The sequence below is a fragment of the Marmota monax genome, unplaced genomic scaffold, assembly GCF_021218885.2.
Source record: "Marmota monax isolate L192 unplaced genomic scaffold, Marmota_monax_Labrador192_F-V1.1 WCK01_AAM20220418_F8-fsc00019, whole genome shotgun sequence".
In the NCBI taxonomy this organism is placed as follows: Eukaryota; Metazoa; Chordata; class Mammalia; order Rodentia; family Sciuridae; genus Marmota; species Marmota monax.
Genome location: NW_026695242.1, coordinates 6,585,799 through 6,609,832, shown reverse-complemented (window position 1 = coordinate 6,609,832; position 24,034 = coordinate 6,585,799). Strand labels below are relative to the sequence as shown.

The 24,034-nt window shown below is 36.3% G+C and overlaps 1 protein-coding gene across 3 annotated transcripts in view; it reads right to left on the bottom strand.

The window, feature by feature from the left end:
- The window catches only part of Micu1 (mitochondrial calcium uptake 1), a 188,595-nt gene that overhangs the window by 45,093 nt on the left and 119,468 nt on the right, over positions 1–24,034 (bottom strand). For all 3 annotated transcript variants that reach the window (XM_046419603.2, XM_046419604.2, XM_046419605.2), the window contains exon 9: positions 781–918. In XM_046419603.2, coding sequence (XP_046275559.1) covers positions 781–918 — 138 coding nt within the window. The remainder of the gene's footprint in view (positions 1–780; positions 919–24,034) is intronic.

Sequence of the window (24,034 nt, the reverse complement as noted above, 5' to 3'; positions counted from 1 at the left end):
TGCATATGTAACTCCCCTCTGTCTATACCTCCTCTTCTTTTTTCTGTCTCTTTCTTTTCTTCCTTACTTCTCATCTAATTTGCCTTCCAACTGTATTACTCCAACAGAACAGCTCTCCCAAAGGTCATCAGTTACTACCATTTCACCAAAACCAACAGATAGGTTCATCATTATCTTACTATTGCCTCTCTGTTGCACAGGACAATGCAGAACCTCAGTTCCTGAACCTTCTTTATTTCCTTCACTTTGATTTCACTACTCTCTCTAGGTATTTCTATAATCATTTCTTCTAGATTTCCTTCCTGAGATGCTTAAATGTTAGTATTCCACTGGATTCTTGGCCCACAGCTCTTTTCTGTGTAATGCCTTCCTTAGAAATCTTTCTGTTCTCATGATTTTAACTCTAACAGTGTACTGATGATTCCTAAATTAACTGCAGACAGACAGAATATCTAGTTGTCTGCTGATTATCTCTATTTGGAGAGTTAACAGATATCTTAAACTCAAGACATCCACAACTGAACTTTTTCTTTCAATTCAAGCTAGCCTCCTGCTGAAATTCTCCATCTCAGTGCACAGTACCAACTTTTGCCTGAACAAGAAACCTAGGGTTATTCTGGATTCTCTTCCTTACCCCCATTGCTTATTTTTTTTCTCCCTTTGCATCTTCAGTATTAAAGATGAATTAGTTCATGACTTCTTCTCACTATTATGTTGTTACCTTTTCAATAACCAGAAGTTCCCATGGCTTCTTTTCTTTCTCCATCCAAAGGGACCTACCTTTCCTTCTTTGAAGTGCTTCTTGAGCTGCTTCTGCATAGCAGTCAGCTTTTTGGACTGTACCCCACTGTAGGCCAGCAGCATGCCACCAAATTGCCTCTCAGTAATTCTCCCATCTACAGGATCATGGCGTTCAAACTGAGAGAGAAAAAAAAAAAGAGTGTTCTTGGAGTCAAAAGGTAAGTATTTTGATGTGGAGTGTAGAATGATCAACTGTGTTAAGAACATAGTTGCATAAAGCTTGCAAGAACTGCAAAAACTACTAAGAAACAGAAGAGCCAACTTTTAAGATCAGATCTGTCATTAACTATGACTTAAGAGAAGTTGCCCAACTACCCTGGCCCTCAGTTTTCTCAAAGATAGAAAAGAACTCAATAGCCTCTAATACTTCTCCATAGGTCAGGAACATCCTTGTGAGGATAAACATGATTTTAAAGCTCCATATAAATCCATGCCATTTTTAGTAATAAGTAATAATTAGTAATAATTAAGGTCATCTGTGTCCTTGCTCCTCAGAGAGAATTTAAAAGCTAATTATTATAAATCTGATCAGTTACATATATGTAAAGTCAAGTCAGTTTCTCAATGTATATTCTATATTGTTATACACTCAGATCTTTGAGGATTTCAGATAAAAGTAATGTATTTTCAAGTTTCCCCTAAAATGGTTAACTGCATGTTAGGACATCAATAGAGCTCAGGGAAAAAAAAATACATAAAATTTAGGATGCCTACATTCAACTTGTTTGCTACAAAAACTGCTGAAAAAATAAATAAATAGTATTTATTTATTGGTAGGCAAGCACTTTACTATCGAGCTACATCCCCAGTTCTTAAATATATTTAAATATGAAGATGAAATGTTAAGTATAAAGGACCTCTAGCTAATCTAAATGATAATCAGAAAATAAAATTTTCATTTAAAATGGAGACAAGAAGCTATCTCAGTTGCAGCTGCAATGTTAATGATACTTATAAACAAATAATAAAATGGCTAGCAATGGCCCAATAATCAAATAGAAATGATTTGAAGATGGCAAAATTTCTCCATGGTTTTACTGAAAAATAGCAAACACGGGAGATTTTTGGATTTCTAGACAGCAGAGCCAAATCTGTTCTTATGAGAGGGGCATACATAGACCTAAGATGGTACTAAGTAAGTTCACATCAACAAGCGTTTCCTGAATGTCTTCTAGTTGTTTAACACTTGTATTTATCATTGTGGGGTACAGAAAAGAAGGAAAAATTATGTTTCTATTCTCAGGGACCTCACCTGAATCTAGGAGGGAGATGAGATTCACACATGAGACATGAAATAAAGAAGTAAATAGTCAAAAGTGAATTCTCTTTCAATTCTCATTTTCTTAGCTGGCTTAGTAAGTTTACTCACTGATGAGACTATAGCAATGAGGAAGGCACAAAACCGTAATAATATCACCATTTACTGAACATGTACTATGTGCCAGGTAATCCATCTATATAATTCTCTCATTTAATCACTAATAGTTCTATGAAACAGCTATTATTAGTTTCACATTGCAGATGAGAAAATTGAGGCAATGTGCAGCTACATGTAACAGAGCTGGGATTCAAACCCAGCCCTGCTAGGTCCAAAGACTATCTGAATGCCACTGCTTCCTGCTTGGAAGCAGTGGTACATATGCAACTTGTAGGACAGCACTATGCTGTTTTAGATAAACTAAGACAGCCATGGGGCTTATAAGTCATAGTTAAGTAAGAAGCAAAACTATTTGCAAAGAAGTCAACATCATCAATATTAAGTGAAGGCCTCCCTTTCAACTCAACCACTCAATATATCATGTTTGTCACACCATCACTTCTATAGAGCTGATTAATTTCTGACAATACCAAAAGTTTTCAGGATTCAATTTAAGTTTGATTTATGGTTCAATTTAGCATCCTGAAACAAAATGGATGGCTGACGAAATTTTGTAAATGGACACAGTTTCTGCAACGTTGAGATCAGATTTTCAGGGAAATCTGATACCTGGGTAAAAGCTGGGGTTGCATAGTTCATCTTTGGACTTCTGAAACAAAGCAGAGGCCCCTGCTCTTGGAGCCAGGCTTTAAGAATTTAGAGCCTTTACTCTCCCCTTGTCTGGAGGGTTTCACAGCTGTGGGACAGTCCCCTATATTTGCACTAGATGAGTTTTCAGCTTCATGCCACAAGACAGATTTAACACTGAAATGTTTCTTGTCTATAACACTGGCAGCAGCTTTGGCCTGCTCAAGGCTTACAGAAAGGTCTTTATTCTCCACAGGGGCAAAGCCTCCCTTATGTAATGTTTCAAAGGCAAAAAGACAATTTCCAGCAGAGATTCTCAAGTAGCAATTCTGATGTTTAAATTAACATTTTTACCACTATTCTTTTGAAAATTTGAACTGGCTTCTGTTAATGGGTTCTATTATTATTAAGTTGGAACTAAAAGGCTTAAAAACTATAAAATTCAGTTTATCCATGTAGTACGGCTCATTTTGAAACTTACTGCTTTAGCTCTATAATTTGATTTTGGGCAGCACCTCTGTTTATACTTGCAGGGTCCTTTGAGGCATGGCTGCCTCATTTCTGAGTTGGTTTTTCTCTTTTTCTTTCCAGTGGTGTGGGTTGAACTTAGGGTCTTGTGCATGCTAGGCAACTACTCTACCATTGAGCTACAGTCAAGCTATTTCTGAGCTCTTCAACATAGTTGGAAGGAGCCATGGGGAGTTTTTTCTTTCCTCAAAACTGTTCATGGGAACAGACATGAACTAATGACCTATTAATTTAACACTTTTTAACTGAAGACCTACCAAGATTTTTGAGGGTGGTATCTCAAGGACCTTCACTGGGGTTAAATTTTCAAGGGTAGCAGCTAGATATAAGGCTCTATGGGACAAGTACTGCAAGCTTTGACAATCCTACGGGTGTACTCACATGCAATCAATCTCCAAGGTAAGGGAGAGCCTTTGGAGAAAGACACAGGTTAGGACAAAATTATCACAATGTAGAAAACTTCTACTTGTATATTTGGAAGCAATCTGAATCATTGGCTTGCATTTTCCTTAGCCAAACATATGTTCCACTTATGTTGGAACCTCCTATGTTCCACTTCAATGACAATTAAGAATTTCCATTCTATTTGATCCTAAGGCACAGAACATGTGCGTTCCAGCACACCACCCACCATCTGTATCCCTTTTCTGTGTTTAAAAGGAAAGCTGAAGAACCTAGCACTTTCCTTTTGTGCCATTGCCACTTTCTCAAATGGATACAAGCTGTTGTCTCCCTGTTGATCCCCAGGGTGCTGCAGGGCAGGCAAAGAAGGGCCAGAAAAGAGGAGCCAAAAAACTGTCTGCAAGATTTTTCCTGGTGTTCTATCCACACTATGCCTCTCCATTCCCATCCCTACCCCTTGTTGAGAGAAGGGACAGCCTTTTGGAAGGACAGATGGTCTACACATATCTATATGAAATGACCTAAGATGGGAAGTCAGGAAGAGAAGAAAATGTATGATGAACAAAGTCCAAAATTAAGGTAAACAAGAGTAAAAGAAAAACAATCAGTATCAGCAAGTGGGCCTTTATATGTTAAAGACTTTTGTGGTTAATGAATCTCTGCTGGAAATTCTCTCTCTCTCTCTCTCTTTTTTTTTTTTCCTTTGAAACATAATAGAAGGAAGGTTTGCTCCTGTGGAGAATAAAGGAACTTCAATCCTGTTTTCTTTCTTTCATATAATTACCTTTCAGAAGACTTTGTCTATCTCCCAGAGTAAACCCTTCCCTTATACAAATATTTCAGAATGATAAATTTCTTGATAGGCTTTTTCTAGATTCTGAACTGCATGATGCAAGCTGTATGGAGAGTTCAGGCCACTGAGCTGAACACATCTATGTTTTTCACTCTGACAGTATGTGGCTTTTGAGATCTTAACCATGCCACTGTTGATACTGTCAGGAGTCTCACCATTATATCCATCAAAAGAAAAAACGATTAGGCAATGTTCTGTACTGTAAACCTACACAGTGAGCATGACATACATATTTCATAGTTGGAATTGAAATCTGTGTTTCTGCAATTGGATTGGTACACCAGAGAACCCTAAGCCAGATTGTCAGGAACCTGAATTTTCTTGGTCTTTAAATGCAAGAGGCATCTTCACTGTCAAAACTAATGTTGTGCCTTGGCAAGCTGAGGAAGAAGGTCACTGTCCTCAGCATGGGCCAAAATAAACTTTGGAGATGAGACTGGACCATGAGATTACAAACTGTCAAATAGTTTTTTTTCCTTTTCTTTTTTTATGATACTGGGGATTAAACTCAGAGTCTTATGCGTGGTGCCACACAAGCACTCAAGGCCATGAGTACACCTTTCTTAAAGCTATACTTTAAGCCTAAACTCTAGACTTTTCTACTTGAAATTCAAAAATTACTTCCACTTTAAAAACTGTTTTAACTGGGTGTGGTGGTATATGCCTGTAAGGCCCAGCTACTTGAGAGGCTAACTCAGGAGGATTACTTGAGCCTAAAAGTTTGAGACTAACCTAAGCTACAAACCCAAACCTGGGTATTAAAAAAATCATTGGGGCCGGGGTTGTGGCTCAGTGGTAGAGCGCTTGCCTACCATGCGTGAGGCACTGGGTTTGATCCCTAGCACCACATAAAAACAAACAAACAAACAAATATTATGTCCATCTACAACTAAAAAATTGTTTTAAAGAATGTTCAGGGGGCTGGGGTTGTGGCTTAGTGGTAGAGCACTTGCCTAGCACATGTGAGGCACTGGGTTCGATCCTCAGCACCACATAAAAATAAATAAATAAAGGTATTGTGTCCATCTACAATTAAAAGAATGTTCAGACTGGTGATGAAATCAACTGACTGATTAACTGATATAAATCCCAATCATATAGTAAGACCAGAAAAAAGTTAACCTGCCAGTCTGACAACCCCAAGTAGGAAGATAATAAAACTGATGCATGAATTTATTACTGATAATAAAAATCAAAATATATTTGCTGAGTTTGTTGGGAAAAAATAGTTTAGATCTGGAAAAAGGTTTCTAAAGCTTGATAAGTTTTGGCTTCATTCCATAGAAGGATGGATTCACTGAAGAGAATAAAAATATGTGTTTAGGCCCGAGTTCAAATTCTGGCTTAAATCCATACTTGCTGGCTTCTCCTTACCAAAAAAATGGAGATAATATTTGTGACCTCAAAATACTATTGCATATGGATTAAATGAGATAACATAAAGAGAGATATTAGTACAGTTTGATATCTAGTCAGGATTAAAAAAACGTAGCAATTAATATTTTCCCTCCTGTTTTGCAATTAATATTTTTATCACCATAATATCACCTCTCTGGAAAGTAACAGCCTCAACTGTTTATTCTGTTCACTGTGACTATTAAGTTCAATTACTATTCCTGCATCCTTTCAATATTGCTTTTTCTTAGCCTTTCTTCAGTTTTACAGAATATTACTTTCATATTTGAAGAGTAGAAAAAGTACATTCAAAACTTTTATTTATTATTCAACATATAAATGATTCCAAGATTAAAGTACTTAGAGTTGGCTGGTGCACAATACCAGCTTAATAAGTCCTGTATCCTCCTTCTCAGTTACCAGACGGAAAACTTGGTATAACAAAGGAGCTCAGGAAATATGTATTGACTGAAATCAGACAAAACACTGAGTGTTTTGCTCAAAACATTTGCTCACAACACTTCTGTCCTATTGTTGGGAACATTCCCTATCTGAGGGGAGGAATATTTCACCACTTATCCCTTAATAATATCTACTTCATGATACTGACTTCTGTAAGGGCAGTCTTGAGAATGCCATTTGTTATGGCTAATGAGTGCTTATCACCTGCCAGGTGCTGTCCTAGGAACTTATATAATTCTCAGAACACCATATAACAGGTACTATGATTATTCCATTTTATAGAAAAGGTAACGTTACATAGAAAGAAGTTAAATAATTTGCCCGCAGAGATAATCTGGGGAGAAATTTCTGGCCTTGGTATCAGAACAGTTGACTTATTCTTATTTTAAAGGTATCATAAATTTTTTCTAATATCATTTATTGGAAAGCTTTAGAGTCAAATTTGTGGACCACTTCTAACAAGAACAGAAAATTTTGACTCTACTTTTGATTTTTCATACTAACCTTATTCCTGGCTTTCTCTCAATTTTTTCCTTCTTTTAACTGTTTTTGCTTTCTTTCATAAATGGTTTCATATTAGATGTATTCTTCTGCAATTTGCTTTATTTAATCAACATAGTTTTAAGATTTACACACTTAACTGTGCTGCTTTCATTTTTATTCTTTTTTTTTTTTTTTAAGAATTTTAATATTTATTTTTTAGTTTTCGGCAGACACAACATCTTTGTTTGTATGTGGTGCTGAGGATTGAACCCAGGCTGCACACATGCCAGGCGAGCGCGCTACCGCTTGAGCCACATCCCCAGTCCTCATTTTTATTCTATTATGGATTTCAACTGTTTACAAAAATACCACTATTTATCAGTTTCCCTATAAGTGGACATCTGAGTTATCACCAGATTTTGATATTATCAAAATGCTGTTATGAGTGTTCTTCATGGTAGTGCTGGGATTGAATCCAGGGCTTTGCACAAGCTAAGCCCAAACTCTACCACTGAACTACATCCCCAGCTCTAATAGGAACATTCTTGCATAAGAGTCCTAGTGAAAAGGGAACAAGAGTTCTGAGTCTAGGGTATCAATCTAGAAGAACAACTGCTGACTTTTCAAGATAAAATCCAATTATTTCCCCAATACGTTAATAATGTTTATCAGTTATGTATATGAAAGAGTCCCTATTGCTTCACATTTTTATCAGCACTTGGTATTGTCAGATCTTTTATTTTTTTGCCAATCTCCTTAGTGTAAAAATAGTAGCTATAAGCTCTTTAATGCTCTTAATGTCATTTTTATGAATTAACTTCTAGAAAGATGTGTCATTTTATAATCTTAGTACCCTTAACAACATCAAGCTTGATAATTAAAAACAACTTTATACAGGAAAAAAACTCATTTAAGTTACTCTTTCTTTGACTAGGGTGACTATTTCTCTAACATTTGTATTGGTCAATTATATTTCTTCCTCTGATTTTTTAAAATGTTTTTTGCTTATATTTACAAACAGAAATGCTGATATTTATCTTAACTTATAAAATTAAAAATATATTCTCTTTGTTAATGTTACAAATCTTTTTGCCTAGTCTGCTAATCTTCTAATTTTTTTAAGTCTGTTTTACATATAGAAATTTAAAACCTTTATTATAACCAAATGTATAGATCTTCTTTCACAGGTTTATATCTAAGAACTCTTTCCTGGTTAGATAGCTTGCTAACTCAATATTGACCTACAGTTTCTACTATTATTATGTTTTGTGGTACCAGGGATTGAACCCAGGGATGCTCTACCACTGAGCTACATCCCTACCTCTCTTTATTTTTTGAGACAAGGTCTCACTGAGTTGCCCAGGCTGGCCTCTCACATTTGTGATCTTTCTGTCTCAGCCTTCTGAGTCTCTAGGATTACAGGTGTGCTCTATCACTAAGCCTGGCAAGTTCCTATATTTTAAACAAGGAAACATTTAAAATACTAATATGTATAGGCTGGGAACATGTTCAGTGGTGGAGAATTGCATATCATGATGCAGTCCTGGATTTTATCCCCAACACTGCACCAAACAAAAACAAAAACATCCCAAAATACCAATACCACCAGAAAACAAACAAAAACCCCCAAACCATGAAAACATATATTCCTCAACACTAATCAATGGTGATGATTAAATCTTCAGAACAGCCAATCATCAGCTATGTTTGTTTTTAAAAGTCATCTAGTCTTTTTTTATATTTAAATTTTTACTGATATATAAAGTTTAAAAATTGTACATATTAATGGGGTACAGTGAAATATTTTGATAACTGCATGTGCCTTGTCAGTTTAAATCAAATGAACAGAACTATTTCCTAAAACATTTGTTCCTTCTTTATGGTGAATACTTCAGTCTGCTGACTTTTTAACTACTCTGAATGTTTGGGAATTTAAATTAGAATGGGATAATTTAAGCCTAATTATTCAGATTCCCTCTACAAAGGGAATCATCTCAAATAAAATTCACAGTCCAGTTAACTTTCTTCTTCTCAGTTTAAATGTGTATCATTAGCTACAAGGCTATGAAAAATGCACAAAACAAAACAAAATCAGTTCAGTTTCTAAGAAAAGAAGCCCTAAGAGGATATTATACTTATTCAGAAAAACTCCCTAGGTTAAGAAATCAACAATATTCTATCACCTCTAACAACACTTACCAAGCACTTACATGCCAGATCCTATTCTAAGCGAGTGCTTTCTAGACATTAACTCACACACCATCTTGAATCATATAAAATTTATTGGTAATTTTTCCTTAAGACCTTGATCAATATGAAGCCTTAAACGCTGACAAAATTAACTGCTTTTTAATATTCTGACCATTCTATGAAGTAAATGTTTCCTCATGAAATTGCTAAAAACTTCCTTTAAGATAACTCTTTCAGCAAGCAGACCTTCTTATATCCCACTTCTGCTTTCAATAATATGAAAACTTCAGACCAATATCTCTAATGAACATAGATGCAAAAATTCTCAATAAAATTCTGGCAAATCAAATACAAAAACATATCAAAAAGATCGTGTACCATGATCAAGTGGGATTCAACCCTAGGATGCAAGGTTGGTTCAACATACGGAAATCAATAAATGTAATTCATCACATCAATAGACTTAACAATGAGAACCATATGATCATCTCAATAGACACAGAAAAAGCATTTGACAAAATACAGCACCCCTTTATGTTCAAAAAACTAGAAAAACTAGGGACAACAGGAACTTACCTCAACATTGTAAAGGCTATCTACGCTAAGCCTCAGGCCAACATCATTCTAAAGGGAGAAAAACTGTAGGCATTCCCTCTAAAATCTGGAACAAGACAGGGATGCCCTCTCTCACCACTTCTATTCAACACAGTTCTTGAAACACTGGCTAGAGCAATTAGACAGACAAAAGAAATTAAAGGAATAACTAGGAAAAGAAGAACTTAAACTAGCACTATTTGCTGACGATATGGCTCTATACCTAGAAGACCCCAAAAAACTCCACCAGGAAACTTCTAGAACTAGTAAATGAATTCAGCAAAGTGGCAGGATATAAAATCAACATCCATAAATCAAAGGCATTTCTATATATCAGTGACAAATCCTATGAGAGGGAAATGAGGAAAACTACCCATTCACAATACCCCCCCCCAATAAAATACTTGGGAATCAACTTAACAAAAAAGGTGAAAGATCTATACAATGAAAACTACAGAACCCTAAAGAGAGAAACAGAAGAAGACCTTAGAAGGTGGAAAAATCTACCTTGCTCATGGATAGGCAGAGTTAATATTATTAAAATGACCATACTACCAAAAGCACTATACAGATCAAAATCCCAATGGCATTCCTCATAGAAATAGAAAAAGCAATCATGAAATTCATAAGAGACCCAGAATAGCTAAAGCAATTCTAAGCAGGAAGAGTGAAACAGGTGGTATCGCTATACCAGACCTTAAACTATACTACAGAGCAATAGTAACAAAAACAGCATGGTACTGGCACCAAAACAAGCTGTATACAAATGGTACAGAATAGAGGACACAGAGACTAACCCACAAAATTACAACTATCTTATGAGAAAGGTGCCAAAAGCATGCACTGGAGAAAGGATAGTATCTTCAACAAATGGTGCTAGGAAAACTGGAAATCCATATGCAACAAAATGAAATTGAATCCCTATCTCTTACCACGCACAAAAGTTAACTCAAAATGGATCAAGAATCTAGGAATTAAACCAGAGACTTGGTGTCTAATAGAAGAAAAAGTAGGCCCTAATCTTCATCATGTGGGGCTAGGTCCCAACTTCCTTAATAAAATGCCTATAGCACAAGAATTAAAACCAAGAATCAACAAATGGGATGGATTCAAATTAAAAAGTTTTTTTTCTCAGCAAAAGAAATAATCTGTGAGGTGAACAGGGAACCTACATCCTGGGAACAAATTTTTACCCCTCACACATCAGATAGAGCTCTAATCTCTAGGGTATATAAAGAGTTCAACAAGATAAGCACCAAAAAACTAAATAATAGAATCAACAAATGGGCCAAGGACCTGGACAGACACTTGTCAGAAGAGGATATACAATCAATCAACAAATATACAAAAAAATGTTCATCATCTCTAGCAATCAGAGAAATGCAAATCAAAACTACTCTAAGATACCATCTCACCCCAGTAAGAATGGCAGCTATTATGAAGACAAACAACAATAAGTGTTGGCAAGATGCGGGGGTGGAAAAAGGTACACTTGTACACTGCTGGTGGGACTGCAAATTAGTGCAGCCAATTTGGAAAGCAGTATGGAGATTCCTTGGAAAGCTGGAATGGAACCACCATTTGACCCAGCTATTCCTCTTCTCGGACTATACCCAAAAGACCTAAAAACAGCATACTACAGGGACACAGCCACATCAATGTTTACAGCAGCACAATTCACAATAGCTAAACTGTGGAGACAACATAGATGTTCTTCAGTGAATGAATGGATAAAAAAAATGTGGCATTTATACACAATGGAATGTTACTCAGCACTAAAAAAGAATAAGATCATGGCATTTGCAGGGAAATGGATGGCATTAGAGAAGATTATGCTAAGTGAAGTTAGCCAATCCCCAAAAAACAAATGCCGAATGTTTTCTTTGATATAAGGGGGGGGGGGGTGACTCAAAGTAGGGTAGGGAGGGAGAGCATGGGTGGAAATTTACCTCTAGATAGGGAATAGGGGTAGGATGGAAAGGGAAGAGAAGGGGAATAGCAAGGATAGTGGAAGGAGATGGTCATCATTATACAAAATACTTGTATGAAGATATGAATTTGGTGTCAATATACCTTATATACAAACAGTTATGATAAATTGTGGTATAAAGGTGTATTAAGAATTGTAATGCAAAAAAAGTAAGACAGCTCATGTATAATGGCATAATTTGGCATGAACATACTCTATATACAGAGTTACGAAAAATTGTGCTGTGAATGGATAATTATGAATGTAATGCACTCCACTCTGTCATGTATGTAAGAAATAAATTTAAAAAGTATGAAAAATTCTAGCCTTGCTTTATATATTCCTGTGAGATTTGAGAAGCTCACCATTATTCAGAGTTCAAGGAGACTTTTCATGTGAGATCATAGGAGTTTGGAAACAGACTCCTGGGAAAAAAAAGCATAAAAGCTCCAATTTTAGGAAATAAGAACCAAGGACTAATTGTAGTAGGAAAACAAACTACTATTTTCTCTTACCTGAATATCGGATTGCTTTCCTCTGACTCCATAATTTCTATAGAGTGCTCTGGGTAAAAATACAACCCATTCCACACTCCGTATGCCCTAACATTGCTGACAGCTTGTCAACATTCACAAGTCAGAGGTTTAGTTTGTTCACTATTTGATGTGTAATACCCATTACCAGGTTTGATGTGTTGATGTTACCTAAAGGTGTGGCAAACTAGGAGGCAGTAGCTGATATAAAAGCTGTTAAGAAATAATAATAATTGGGGCTGGGGCTGTGGCTCAGCGGTAGCCCACTTGCCTGGAATGTGTGAGGACTGGGTTTGATTCTCAGTCACCACAAATTAATAAATAAAATAAAGGTTATCAACAACTAAAAAAAATTAAAAAAAAATAATAATTAAGATGCAGAATTTACACTGGGCTTGGTAATTCATAATTGATTGCTTCCTCATCGTAATGAATGACTAGATTAAAACATAAAAATAGAATGAGAAAATAAAGGCTAAGAGTGTAGCTCAGTGGTGCTTGCCTACCATGGGTGAAGGCCCTGCATTTGATGTCTAGCACCAAAAAAAAAAAAAAAAAAAAAGGAAGAGAAAAAAAAACATCTAAATCAAATACTTTTAAAAAAGTAATCTTGGAGATGGAGGTAAAGTTATCTCTTCTTATGTTCCCATATTGATACAGGGAGAAAACTAACTCAGAAGATCGAAATCTATCTAATAGGAGGGTATATGTTTTCAGTGGGCTCCAGTATAATGCAAATTAGCCATCATTTTACTAAAACATACAATATAAAGTCCTCTAAGCTGTGCCTTAACGCTTTTTCTTCTCTTTTCATTTTGAGACAGGGACTCACCAAATTGCTGAGTCTGGCCTTGAACTTGTGATCTGGATTCCTGCCTCAGCCTCCAGAGTTGCTGGGATTACAGGCATGCACCACAGTGCCAGGCTGTGCCTAATGCTTTTCCATAGCAACAAAATACAAACATAAAAGCCTTCTACAACAAGGAGAATCCAATCAATTTGGAACACGATCTGTGTTCCAAAGGAGGCTTTCATCAGTTGTGACAGGACTTGGAATAACTTGTGACTCTAGAGAGAGACTTGTTTCATGCTAACTGCTTGGGTCATTTTTCTCTGTCATTTTCCCTGCCTGAGATGTTGTTCCCCTTCATCTACTTGTACAAGTCCTATTTTCTGAATTTCTTTTTATGGCCCTCCTGACTATTCCAAAACACCCTCAACTGTCCTAAGTCTTCTAAGCTTTTACAGCAGGTAAGGTCTGAACCTATGAGAAGAATATGCTTTGCATTACATTATGCTTTATATTATTTGAAGTGTCTCTACTTTCACAACATTATATACTTCTTTTTCAAAAATATTTATTTTTTAGTTGTAGTTGGACACAATACCTTTATTTTATTTATTTATTTTTATGTGGTGTTGAGGATCGAACTCAGGGCCTCACATGTGCTAGGTGAGTGCTCTACCACTGAGCCACAATCCCAGCCCCATTATATACTTCTTGAAGGAAGAATCTATGGCTTATATTGTTTGTTTCTTGTGTCACACAGAGAGCAAGGCTACTCTGTATGTGCTCAATGAATAATTTTGGTTGAGTATCAAATCTCTGCCTCAATTATAAGTTCACCTACTAATTCTGTATTTATCATCTGACAGGAGCATAGGATACTCTTTCTAGCCCATACTCTTGAATACCTAAGGAGAGACTGTACCAGTTTTTAATATTGATATTTATTCCGAGGGGAAAAAAATCCTAAAGTTCCAAGGAGATGGTTGTTTGTGGGCTCTGCTTGTTATGAAGTGTCATTTTTTTTTTTGCTTTGTATAGTTATAAATAAAATTTCTCAGTAGTATTCATCTTACATCTAGCAAGACTAAAAGAAACAACAAAAAACATCTAAGTAAATCAACAGCACACAGGAAGTTACAAGATAGACAGACAATGCCAGACTTGGTAGGTCAAAATGATTTGTATTCAAAGAGTCTGGAACCATTCTGGAATGAAAAATTAGGTGGGAATGGCAGGTACATTTATTCATTCAAGTGAAAAAAAAATCCATCAGTACAGTTCTGTTTTCTGTCACTTGATAATAGAAAACTTTACCATGTTATTAATTTTTATAAAATTCAAGCTGGGGTAGATATACAAAAATCATTATAAAGTCACTATAGCTAATTAGGAAAATGAGAATCATTTGATCAAAATGCAGAGGGACCCCCTCATCTAAATTAGAAATCTGAATTGTAGGATGTATACTCAGCTGAAGATCTTCATGGGGTACTTTAAGTTTTCAGTCACTAAAATTTTAGCTTGGGAACCTATAGGAAATACTATTTGTAGCATTATACACTGTTTTGGCTCTCTGAAAGATTAGGATATTCTTCCTGCATCCATATTAAAGATGTTAATTATTGGGGAATATGAATGGAGCCACTATAGTATAGTGGCAAGAATATAGGATTTGCAGCCAGACAGACTTGGGTTTGGTTATTTCCTTGGCCACACACCAACTGTGTACTGCTGGACAATCTATTTAACCTTTCCAAGTCTTGGTTACACGTGCATCTATAAAGTGGGTATAATAAAAGAAACTTCCTTTTGGGAGTACTATGAAATTTAAGTTAGAAACCCATGCTAAACAATTATCTTAATATTTTAACTATATGACTAATTTATCTTGCTTGTGTTTTCCTTTTATGTATAAGAATAACATATAATAAAAAAAAATCTAAGCCTAAAGGAGTATTTCAATAGATGTTAACTGAATATTTTTACTCCAGTTTTATGTGGCAGCAATTTTTTTCTTAGTGATAAAATAATGGCGTATCTTACCAATGTTTGTTTTAGATTCAATAAAATGTACACAGCCTTGTACCTACTAAGAACTCAGTAACCATTAACTGCTATTAATGTTATTAATAAAATTGAATGTTAGCTACAAATAATAACCGGTTTTGAATGACACTTGCTTCTGTTAACATCAGTTCTGTTTAAAGAGGGGAAAAAAAAGTCTGTCCTCTACAAAGGCAACATAGATAAGATTGAGGAAAAAAAAGAAAAACTATAACAAAGTAATTCTTTTAATCTTCTCCTTTCCACTCTTCATATGAACATTTTGTAAGTTTATGAGGCTAGATATGAGATGAGATGGGCAAGAGCAGAAGAACTATGCTTACAGCATGAAAGTTGAATTATAAACTCACTTTTTCTTAGAAAACAGATTTCTGCAAATGGTTATGGAAACAGGAACGGTGAGAATAAACTTTATAAGGCCAGGTGTAGTAGTGCATGCCTATGATCCCAGCAGCTTGGGAGGTTGAAGCAGGGGAATAACAAGTTCAAAGCCAGCCCCAGCAACTTAGCAAGGTCTTAAGCAACTTAGGCTCTGTCTCAAAATAAAAAATAAAAATGGATGGGAATATGGCTCAGTGGTTAAGTGCCCCTGGGTTCAAGAAAAGAATAAAGTTTTTAAGCCCTGCATTTACTATATATAGGGCCCAAAGTAATGCAGTGAGAGGGATAATATAAAATGCTTCCTTTTCACTCTTATTTAAGTTTCATAGTAACCTCTGAAATAGAAGGACTGGGATATAAAGAGTTAATAGGACAATGCCTACAACACAGTCTGGTGATTTTTTAAAATTATTCTACATGGATATATATATCTCACTGGCAATAATTAGAGCTGACAAAATTACATAACATTCTTTCTACAAATGAGTGATTTAACAAGCCCATGATTAGAGGTGGTCTGTAAGATCATGTAAGTATATATGTTCCCAATATATAAAGAAAAAAAAAAGCAGAGTAATTAATTATAAGTTAAACTGCTAGTTTGTACTCGGAAGGAGTTGGCATCATTAAAAGTAGTCATTGCTTGAAGTTTTCTGTAGGAACAATTTCAGACATAAAAAAATCTAAACATGAAAAAATCAATTGTGACGCCTTTAGAAAAATGGCTATGTTCAAGGAATCCAACATGACAGACAACTCAATGCTCTACAAAGATGGACAGTTTAACTGAGAGAAATACAGGTCTATTATATTAGAACAATAAAACAGTTAAGGTTACAACTGTTTTTTACACCTGTAAACTGAGCTAAATACTAATCTGCATGTTCTAACTACACTAGAAAAAAAAACTCCAGCTTGAGGACACTATCTGTAAAATTACCAACACTGTTCTTTGATCTCTAGAGCTCAAATCTCAGTTGAGCTGGGCGTGGTGGTGCACACCTGTAATCACAGCATGGCTTAGGAAGCTGAGACAGGAAGATCATGAGTTCAAAACCAGCCTCAGCAATGGCGAGGGACTAAGCAACTCAGTGAGACCCCGTCTCTAAATAAAATACAAAACAGGGCTGTGGATGTGGCTCAGTGGTTGAGTGCCCCTGAGCTCAATCCTGGGTTAACGTTATCCCGTAACCCACACCCCCCATCTCAGTTGATCTGACTGATCCCTTTTTTGATTACCTTCATCTTTTTAAAAAATATTTATTTTTTAGTTTTGGGTGGACACAATATCTTTATTTTATTTTTATGTGGTGCTGAGGATCGAACCCAGTGCCTCATGCGTGCTAGGCATGCGCTCTACCACTTGAGCCACAACCTCAGCCCTCATCTTTTTTGTTTGTTTTTCCTGTACTGTGCTAGAGATTGAATCCAGAGCCTCCCGCACACAAAGAAGGCACTCTATTACTGAGCCTAGACATGGTTTAATCTTATCACCCATTTAATTCTGACCATTCAGGAAGCCGTTACAATGAGGCCATTCTCATTAGTTATTATTGGAACAGTCAGAATTTTTCAATACACTCATTGTATCATTGGAAAGTACCATTTTTTTTTTTTTAGAATAGAAAATGGACAGCTAAAGAGTAAAACACAAAATACAGAAATTAGAATTCAAATTAAGCTGACTAACAAGCATAAAGACAAATGCAAGAAAGACTAGGACTCTGTAGCTGAGAAATATGTAGCTCACTCAAGCTTTGATATACAAAATAGGAAGAAACAGTCCAAACAAAGGTGGGTAAAAAGCAAAGAATCTAGTGCATCAGATGGTACCAGAGTCATTCATTTTTCGTTAAGGAAAAAAAAAAAAAGAAGGAAAGAAAATACATTTCCCCACTCCACCGAAAATAGGAAAATGTAAGAAAAGTCTTTAAGCCCTTTTATGATGACTATAGTAATCATATAGCTAGAAAGAGAACTTGCAGGATTTCTTTTGTATTTTTGTAATCTACTGATTAGCTCAAGGTTCACCTGTCTCTCGCTGATCTATTAAGTTGTTGAGAGTACCAAGGAGAAACCATCAAGTCAGGTCATGTGCTAAATTCCTCAGCTCTGAAGATTTTTTGTTTTGTTTTGATTTTTAAAAATTTAATGTTATCAAGCTAATTAAGGTTTTAAAAAATTTTTGTAAGGCACCTGAAATTTTGTAGTCTATATCGGTTCAGTGACCACTGAGTCTCCTCCAATAAAGTCTAGGCATGTTTTGGGGCCATTGTTTTTAGTTTTCCTAGTTGCATTAAAGCTGCTTTTTGGTTGCACATAATAAAAAACTACACAAGCTAGCATTAGCAAAAAAGAAATATGAGAATCCCAGGAGATAAAAGCAGACCATTGATGAGAAAGGAGGCAGGGCTCTCATTTCTGTATAGCTGCTTTAATTCTGATTTTGTCAGCCTTTCTTATCCTGTGCTTCTTAGGTCTGCACAGTGTACAAAAGAGTTACCCTGGAGCTTCAGAGTTAATATTTTACAATACAATCACCAGAAGAGACCAACTGTTCCTAGTTTTAATTTCAAATTTGCTCTGGAGAAATTCTGACTGGTTCAAACTAGATTAGGTGTTCACTCCTGGTTCATTTAACTAAGTGGCAGGGTGAGTCACAAAGCACAAACATGGCTTACAGAAACACACACCTATGCTTGGAAAGTGGAGAGGACAAATCCTTCAAGAGAGAACTGTTAAAATATGGGCTAATATATGAGGTGAAAGGGAAGGAAGAATATTCCAGACAAACCCTTGTAGTGGTACAAGGGTCTTAGGTGGAAGAATAATTGATATGAAATGAACTTGGAGAAGGAAGAGATTAAATTATACAAAGTCTGTGGGCCTTGGATTCAAGTCCTCCTTCTAAGAACAACAAGGGAGGCAAGTGAGGCCATTGTTGAGATCTTTTGGGAGGGACCTGAGTAGTATAGGTGAAAGAAAGTATTATAGCTTGGACGAGAAAAGTGGTAGAGATGGATATAAGTGGTCAGAGATGAATTTCTGACAGGTGTGACTGAAGATAACAGTGCTTAAACATTTTTTGGGGGGAGTACTCAGGTTTGAACTCAGGGGCACTCAACCACTGAGCCACATCCTCAGCCCTATTTTGTATTTTATTTAGAGACAGGGTCTCACTGAGTTGCTTAGTGCCTCGCCATTGCTGTGGCTGGCTTTGAACTCATGATCTTCCGGCCTCAGTTCTTTTTGGCTTCTGTATGAATCTCAGATTGTGTTTCTAATTATCTGCAAAGACTGTGGTTGCTTCATTTTCTTACTGCTAACCCTAACCCTTTACTGAAAGAAAATCAGATATTTCCTCATTGCTGCCTCACAGATCTTTATCTTGCTGGTGCTAGCAGAATGTTGTTTTGAATGTTTCCATATTTAAAATCACACTTCCTTGAAACCTTAAATGGCATTTTTTTTTGGTATGGATTGAAACCACTGTCTCATGCATGTTGGGCAAACATTCTACTACTGAGCTATATCCCCAGCCCTTTTTACCTTGAGACATTAAGTTGCCATGACTGACCTCAAACTTGTGATTTTTCCCTGCCTCATCTTCCTGAGTTGCTAGGATTTCAGGTATGCACCATCACACCCAAACTTCTACCCTACCCACTTTCTTGGTACTAGAGATATTGAATCCCAGGGCACTTTCCCACTGAGCTACATCCCCAGCCCACCCCCACTTTTTTTGTTGTTGCTATTTTAAATTTTAAGACAGAGTCTAAGTTTCTTAGGGCCTCACTACATTGCTGAGGCTGGCTTTGAACTTGCCATCCTCCTGCTTCAGTCTCCTGAGTCTCTGGGATTACTAACCTTTTTTAAACAAGAATTTATTTTGAGACAGGGTCTCACTATGTTGCCCAGGCTGGCCTCAAACTTGTCTCTTCCTGCCTCAGCCTCGTAAGAAGCCAGAATTACAGCCACCACACTGGTCTTTAAATTGCTTTTAATGTTTTCTCTTCTTGGGGTTCTATTAGACTTGCAACAGCTGACACATCAGTGTGAATGATCAGTATAAGCTAACACGGGCAGTGGCAACTATTAAATAAATTGCTTCCATTTTTCTCTTGGAGTTCTCAAAGATAGCATAGGTCCCCTACTTTCCAAGGTGTTTGATCTGAAGAGCTAGATGCAACACAGAAGATGAAGATATTAATATTAGTCATTCTTCATTCCATCCCTTTACTATAATCCAAATATCCACCTTTCCCTCTCTAGTTGTCATGTAGCTAGTAGGCAATAATAAGCTTCAAATTACCTAGGGAGTACACAAGCTATCCATGGCCTTGCAATACCAGAGATGGTCACAGAGACAAGAGGCCAAGATTATATGGCAACTGTTTTCGGTTTCAACGCAGAAAGGAAGTTAATCAGTTATTTTACATCAGAGTCAACCAATTAAATACGCCAAAAATTATTACACCATGGTAACAGTGAGGAAAATGCACGTCCTCTGTCACATATTTACCAGCTAACGCTGGCAGAGAGAGGCAGATATTCAAATATTTGAAGCTATTTTGTAACTTCAGTTTGAAATATACTAATTATAGCCTAACAGTACTCATTTACTAAAATCAAGTAACTTTTACTATGCTCTCAGGATCTCTAATAGATGAACCTAGTGACTACTAAAAAACCTAGCTGAAAGGTGAGTCTTTTGACCTCTATAAAGCAGCATTAGAGGGGACTAGAAGGTTATGTTCCATTATGCCAGCTTGAAATTAATTATATTTCACTAGGCAAAGTTGACTACTGGGCATGGTTGACAAAGTATATGTAAAATCTGATTAGCTTTGGTGAATTAATGACTGCATTTTCAAATAAATGGGCTCAGTATACATGCCAAATCAAGCAGCTCCACAATTTACTATTTCTCTTTGACAGAAACTGAATGCAAAACACATTAACATTACATTTGAGGTTATATATACTCACAAACAAGAAAACCAGAGATTGCTCCCCCAGCTATTGTAACTCTGCCAGATCATAAAGATATATATATATATTAAAAGTTAACCATAAAACTTAATTTAGATACACAGATAACACAAGAATAAAACACAGTATCCTTTAAGACAAGGTGCAGAGACATATTCTTTTCTCTGTAGAGAAAAGAAAAATAAACAAAACAAGAAAACACACTTGAGCTCTCTGAAGTCAGTGTAAGATCAGGAGATAAACCAGTACAAATTCCCAAGCACTGGAAAATCCCAGAATTACTTAGGATTCAAATTTAAAAACTAATCTCAGTCAAGTTCAACCTGATATAAAGTGATATAATGAAGAATGCTAGGAGTTTCTTGAAAACTCAAGTTCAGTATAAGTGGATAGGGGAATTCCTGATGGACAGCAGATTTTGTTACTATTTTCTTTGGTTAGTATAACAGATGGGTAAGAGAAGAGTATATTTCTAGAGGAATAACTGGAAATATGTAAGAGCATAATCAAATTGTAGCTAGTTTCTGCTTAAAAGTTCAGGGTTCATTAGATCAAAGAAATAAAAAACTTCAGATATCCAGAGAGCTGTCATTAAAACATAAATTATTCAAGTGTTTTTGTGTCATATTCCACATATCATGAGAGTACAATCCCTTAAATCTGGAATAAAAAAGGAATCTGTTGGCTTTTAAATACACTGTCAATGTGTCACAGTGGGAATTTCTCAAATTAGTTACAAAATATTATAGAAAAAACTACAAGGTACTTTCATAATGAATACTAAATTTCAAAGCGATCTTGACATTTTCCTTAAATTGAGGGAACAAATTACAAGCATGGAAACTAAAACAATGTAAAGTGATATTAGTTTAAAATGCCCAATATTTCTGCCACTAAGAGCAGCAATAAACAATGGTGTACAGCATAATAGTGTTATAACCTCTACCCAGTAGGGTGGGAACCAGGAACTCTGTAGATTTAATTCAATTCAAAAGCTACTTAGGAGGGCACATTTCTCAAGATGGAAGGGGCTGGGCCTGAAATATAACAAGGACCTGGATAGTCTACATCCTAAAACATGAAGCTGTGTGTGTCTGATGATGCAAGGAGAAACTAGTGCTAAAACCCTACCAAGAAGCTGGGAGGGAAGGGTAGGTGGATTCTCAAGATTTAAAGGTAATGAAACACGAAGGACTGCAGTGAGCCTGAACAGTACAGCTAGTACAGAAAGGCAATGAAGCATCTAAATTCAAATTACCACTGGGTAGAAAGAGTAACCACTGGGCAAGGGAAGGACGGTGCCAGGTACACAAGATAGCAGTATTGGTGCTAGTGTGTCAATGCCACTAGTCTTGGCACAGCCCCCCTAAGGCCACACTCATATCCTGGGGAAGGCAGTGAGTGTATACATATGTGGTGGCCTGTATACAGATGGCCCCCAATGTTGTTCTACTCCATCTATACTCTTGTGTAGTCCCTTCCCACAATGGACCAGAATCAGTCTGTTATCAAAAGAATATGACAGAAGTGATAACATGTCACATGTTACACAAGAAGGTGCTTCCCCGGGGCCACATACTCTCTGCTCTGTGAAAAGTCGTTGCCATGTCACGAGAGCCTGAAAAGACACCCCCCCCCCCACCACCCAGAGTGAGGAACTGACGTCTCTTGCCTGGAGCCATATAAGTGAGTTTGGAAGAGGATCTTCCAGCTTTGCTAAGTTTTGAACGGACTACAGTTTTGGATGATATCTTGATTATAACCTCATGAGAGACAGACAGAAACATCTAGTTAAAGTTGGTAGTAGATTAGAAATTATGATATGTTTGTTTGAAGTTATCAAGTTTTAGAGTAATTTCTTACACAGTAATATTTAACTAATACAGAGTTGTAGTGCTCCAGTTTCAGAGAAGAGATGTTAAAAACTATCATGCTTTCTATCTAAAGAACCACTAGAGCAAGAGCAGCAATGTCCACTAGTGGGCGACATTAATATCAGAGCTGGAGTCATAAAATCAGTCAAACTACCTTGGATAGGAGGAAATTAAATTAACCCTGCTAATTTTAATCCACCCCACATAGCATTTTATTAAAGACAGAGATAAGCACCATCACAAAACCACCAAATAAGTAAGGTAATTCCACTGTACCAAGTGATACTTCCAAAAACATTATTATTATTATTATTATTATTATTATTATTATTATTGGTACTAGGGATTGAACCCAGGGGCATTTAGGCACTAAGCCACATCCTCAGCCCTTAAATTTTTTTTTTTTTTTTTTTTTAATTTTGAGACGGGGGGTTGGGGATGTGGCTCAAGTGGTAGTGTGCTTGCCTAGCATATGTGAGGCACTGGGTTCGATAATCAGCACCACATAAAAAAATAAAGATATTGTGTCCACCTAAAACTAAAAAATAAATATTAAAAAAAATTGAAATAGGGTGTGTTTCATTAAATTGCTTAGGGCCTCACTAAGTTGCTTGGGCTGGCTTTGAACTTGTGATCCTCCTACTTCTGCCTCGTGAGCTGCTGGGATTACAGGAATGTGCCACTGTGCCTGGCTCAGTGGCCAAATTTAACAGCATAGGAAATTAATGAAAGCCATTCCTCTACTGAAAGGAGAACAGCAGCATAGTAATATCCATAGTAATGATAACAGCAACAGCTTGCATTAATAATTCTATATGTGATGTTCAATAAAGTAATCAATCCTAATCCTATACTCAAGGAAACAACTTCATATTAACTTCCTTAATATCTTATATATTTCTTAATTTTCTAGAGAGTGGTATTGCTCTGTGTTCAGGCTGGCCTTGAACTTCTGGGCTCAAGCAATACCCCTGCTTCAGCCTCCCCAGGAGCTGTAAATACAGGCACACACCATTATGCCTGGCTCTTCTTTTATTTCTCTATTTATTTTTCTATTATGATAGAGTTACATGGAAATTTAAAAAATATTTTATTGAAACATCTCACTGACTGATATCTTCCAGCACAATTAATTCAATTAGACCTCATTTGTTTTTCTAGTTGGATATACTGTGAATCATGAGCTTGAGAAATTTGGGATTAAAAATCTAATCAACATAATGACTATAAAGTTGGCAATTTTCTAATGGTCTTTCAAACTTTGCAAAGTTTGAAAAGTGTCCATACTTCCTGGCATTTGTGTCCATTCTTGATAACTTTGCAGAGTTATCAAGCTACAGATCTGCAAAGTTATCAAGAATGGACACAAATGCCAGGAATACAGGTTACTGATGCTTCCTTCATGTCTTCTAATAATAAGAGAAGCACACAAGACACCACCAGATGCTCTGTGAAGCACTGTGATAGTCAACACTAAAATGACAAATGAGTGGCCACCATGAATAAATAAATGAACAAATGCTCTGAGAGTTCATGATGTATGTCCACTACTGCACTGGGTACTTTCTTATCCAAGAAGAACTCTTTGCCAATCTGTGAGGATGGGATTATCTTAATTCTACATAACCAATTAAGGATCCCAAGGTCACAAAGGTAAAATGCATTCAGATTCATTTAAAAAAAGTAGAAATAATAAATAAAATCAGTCAAATTACCTT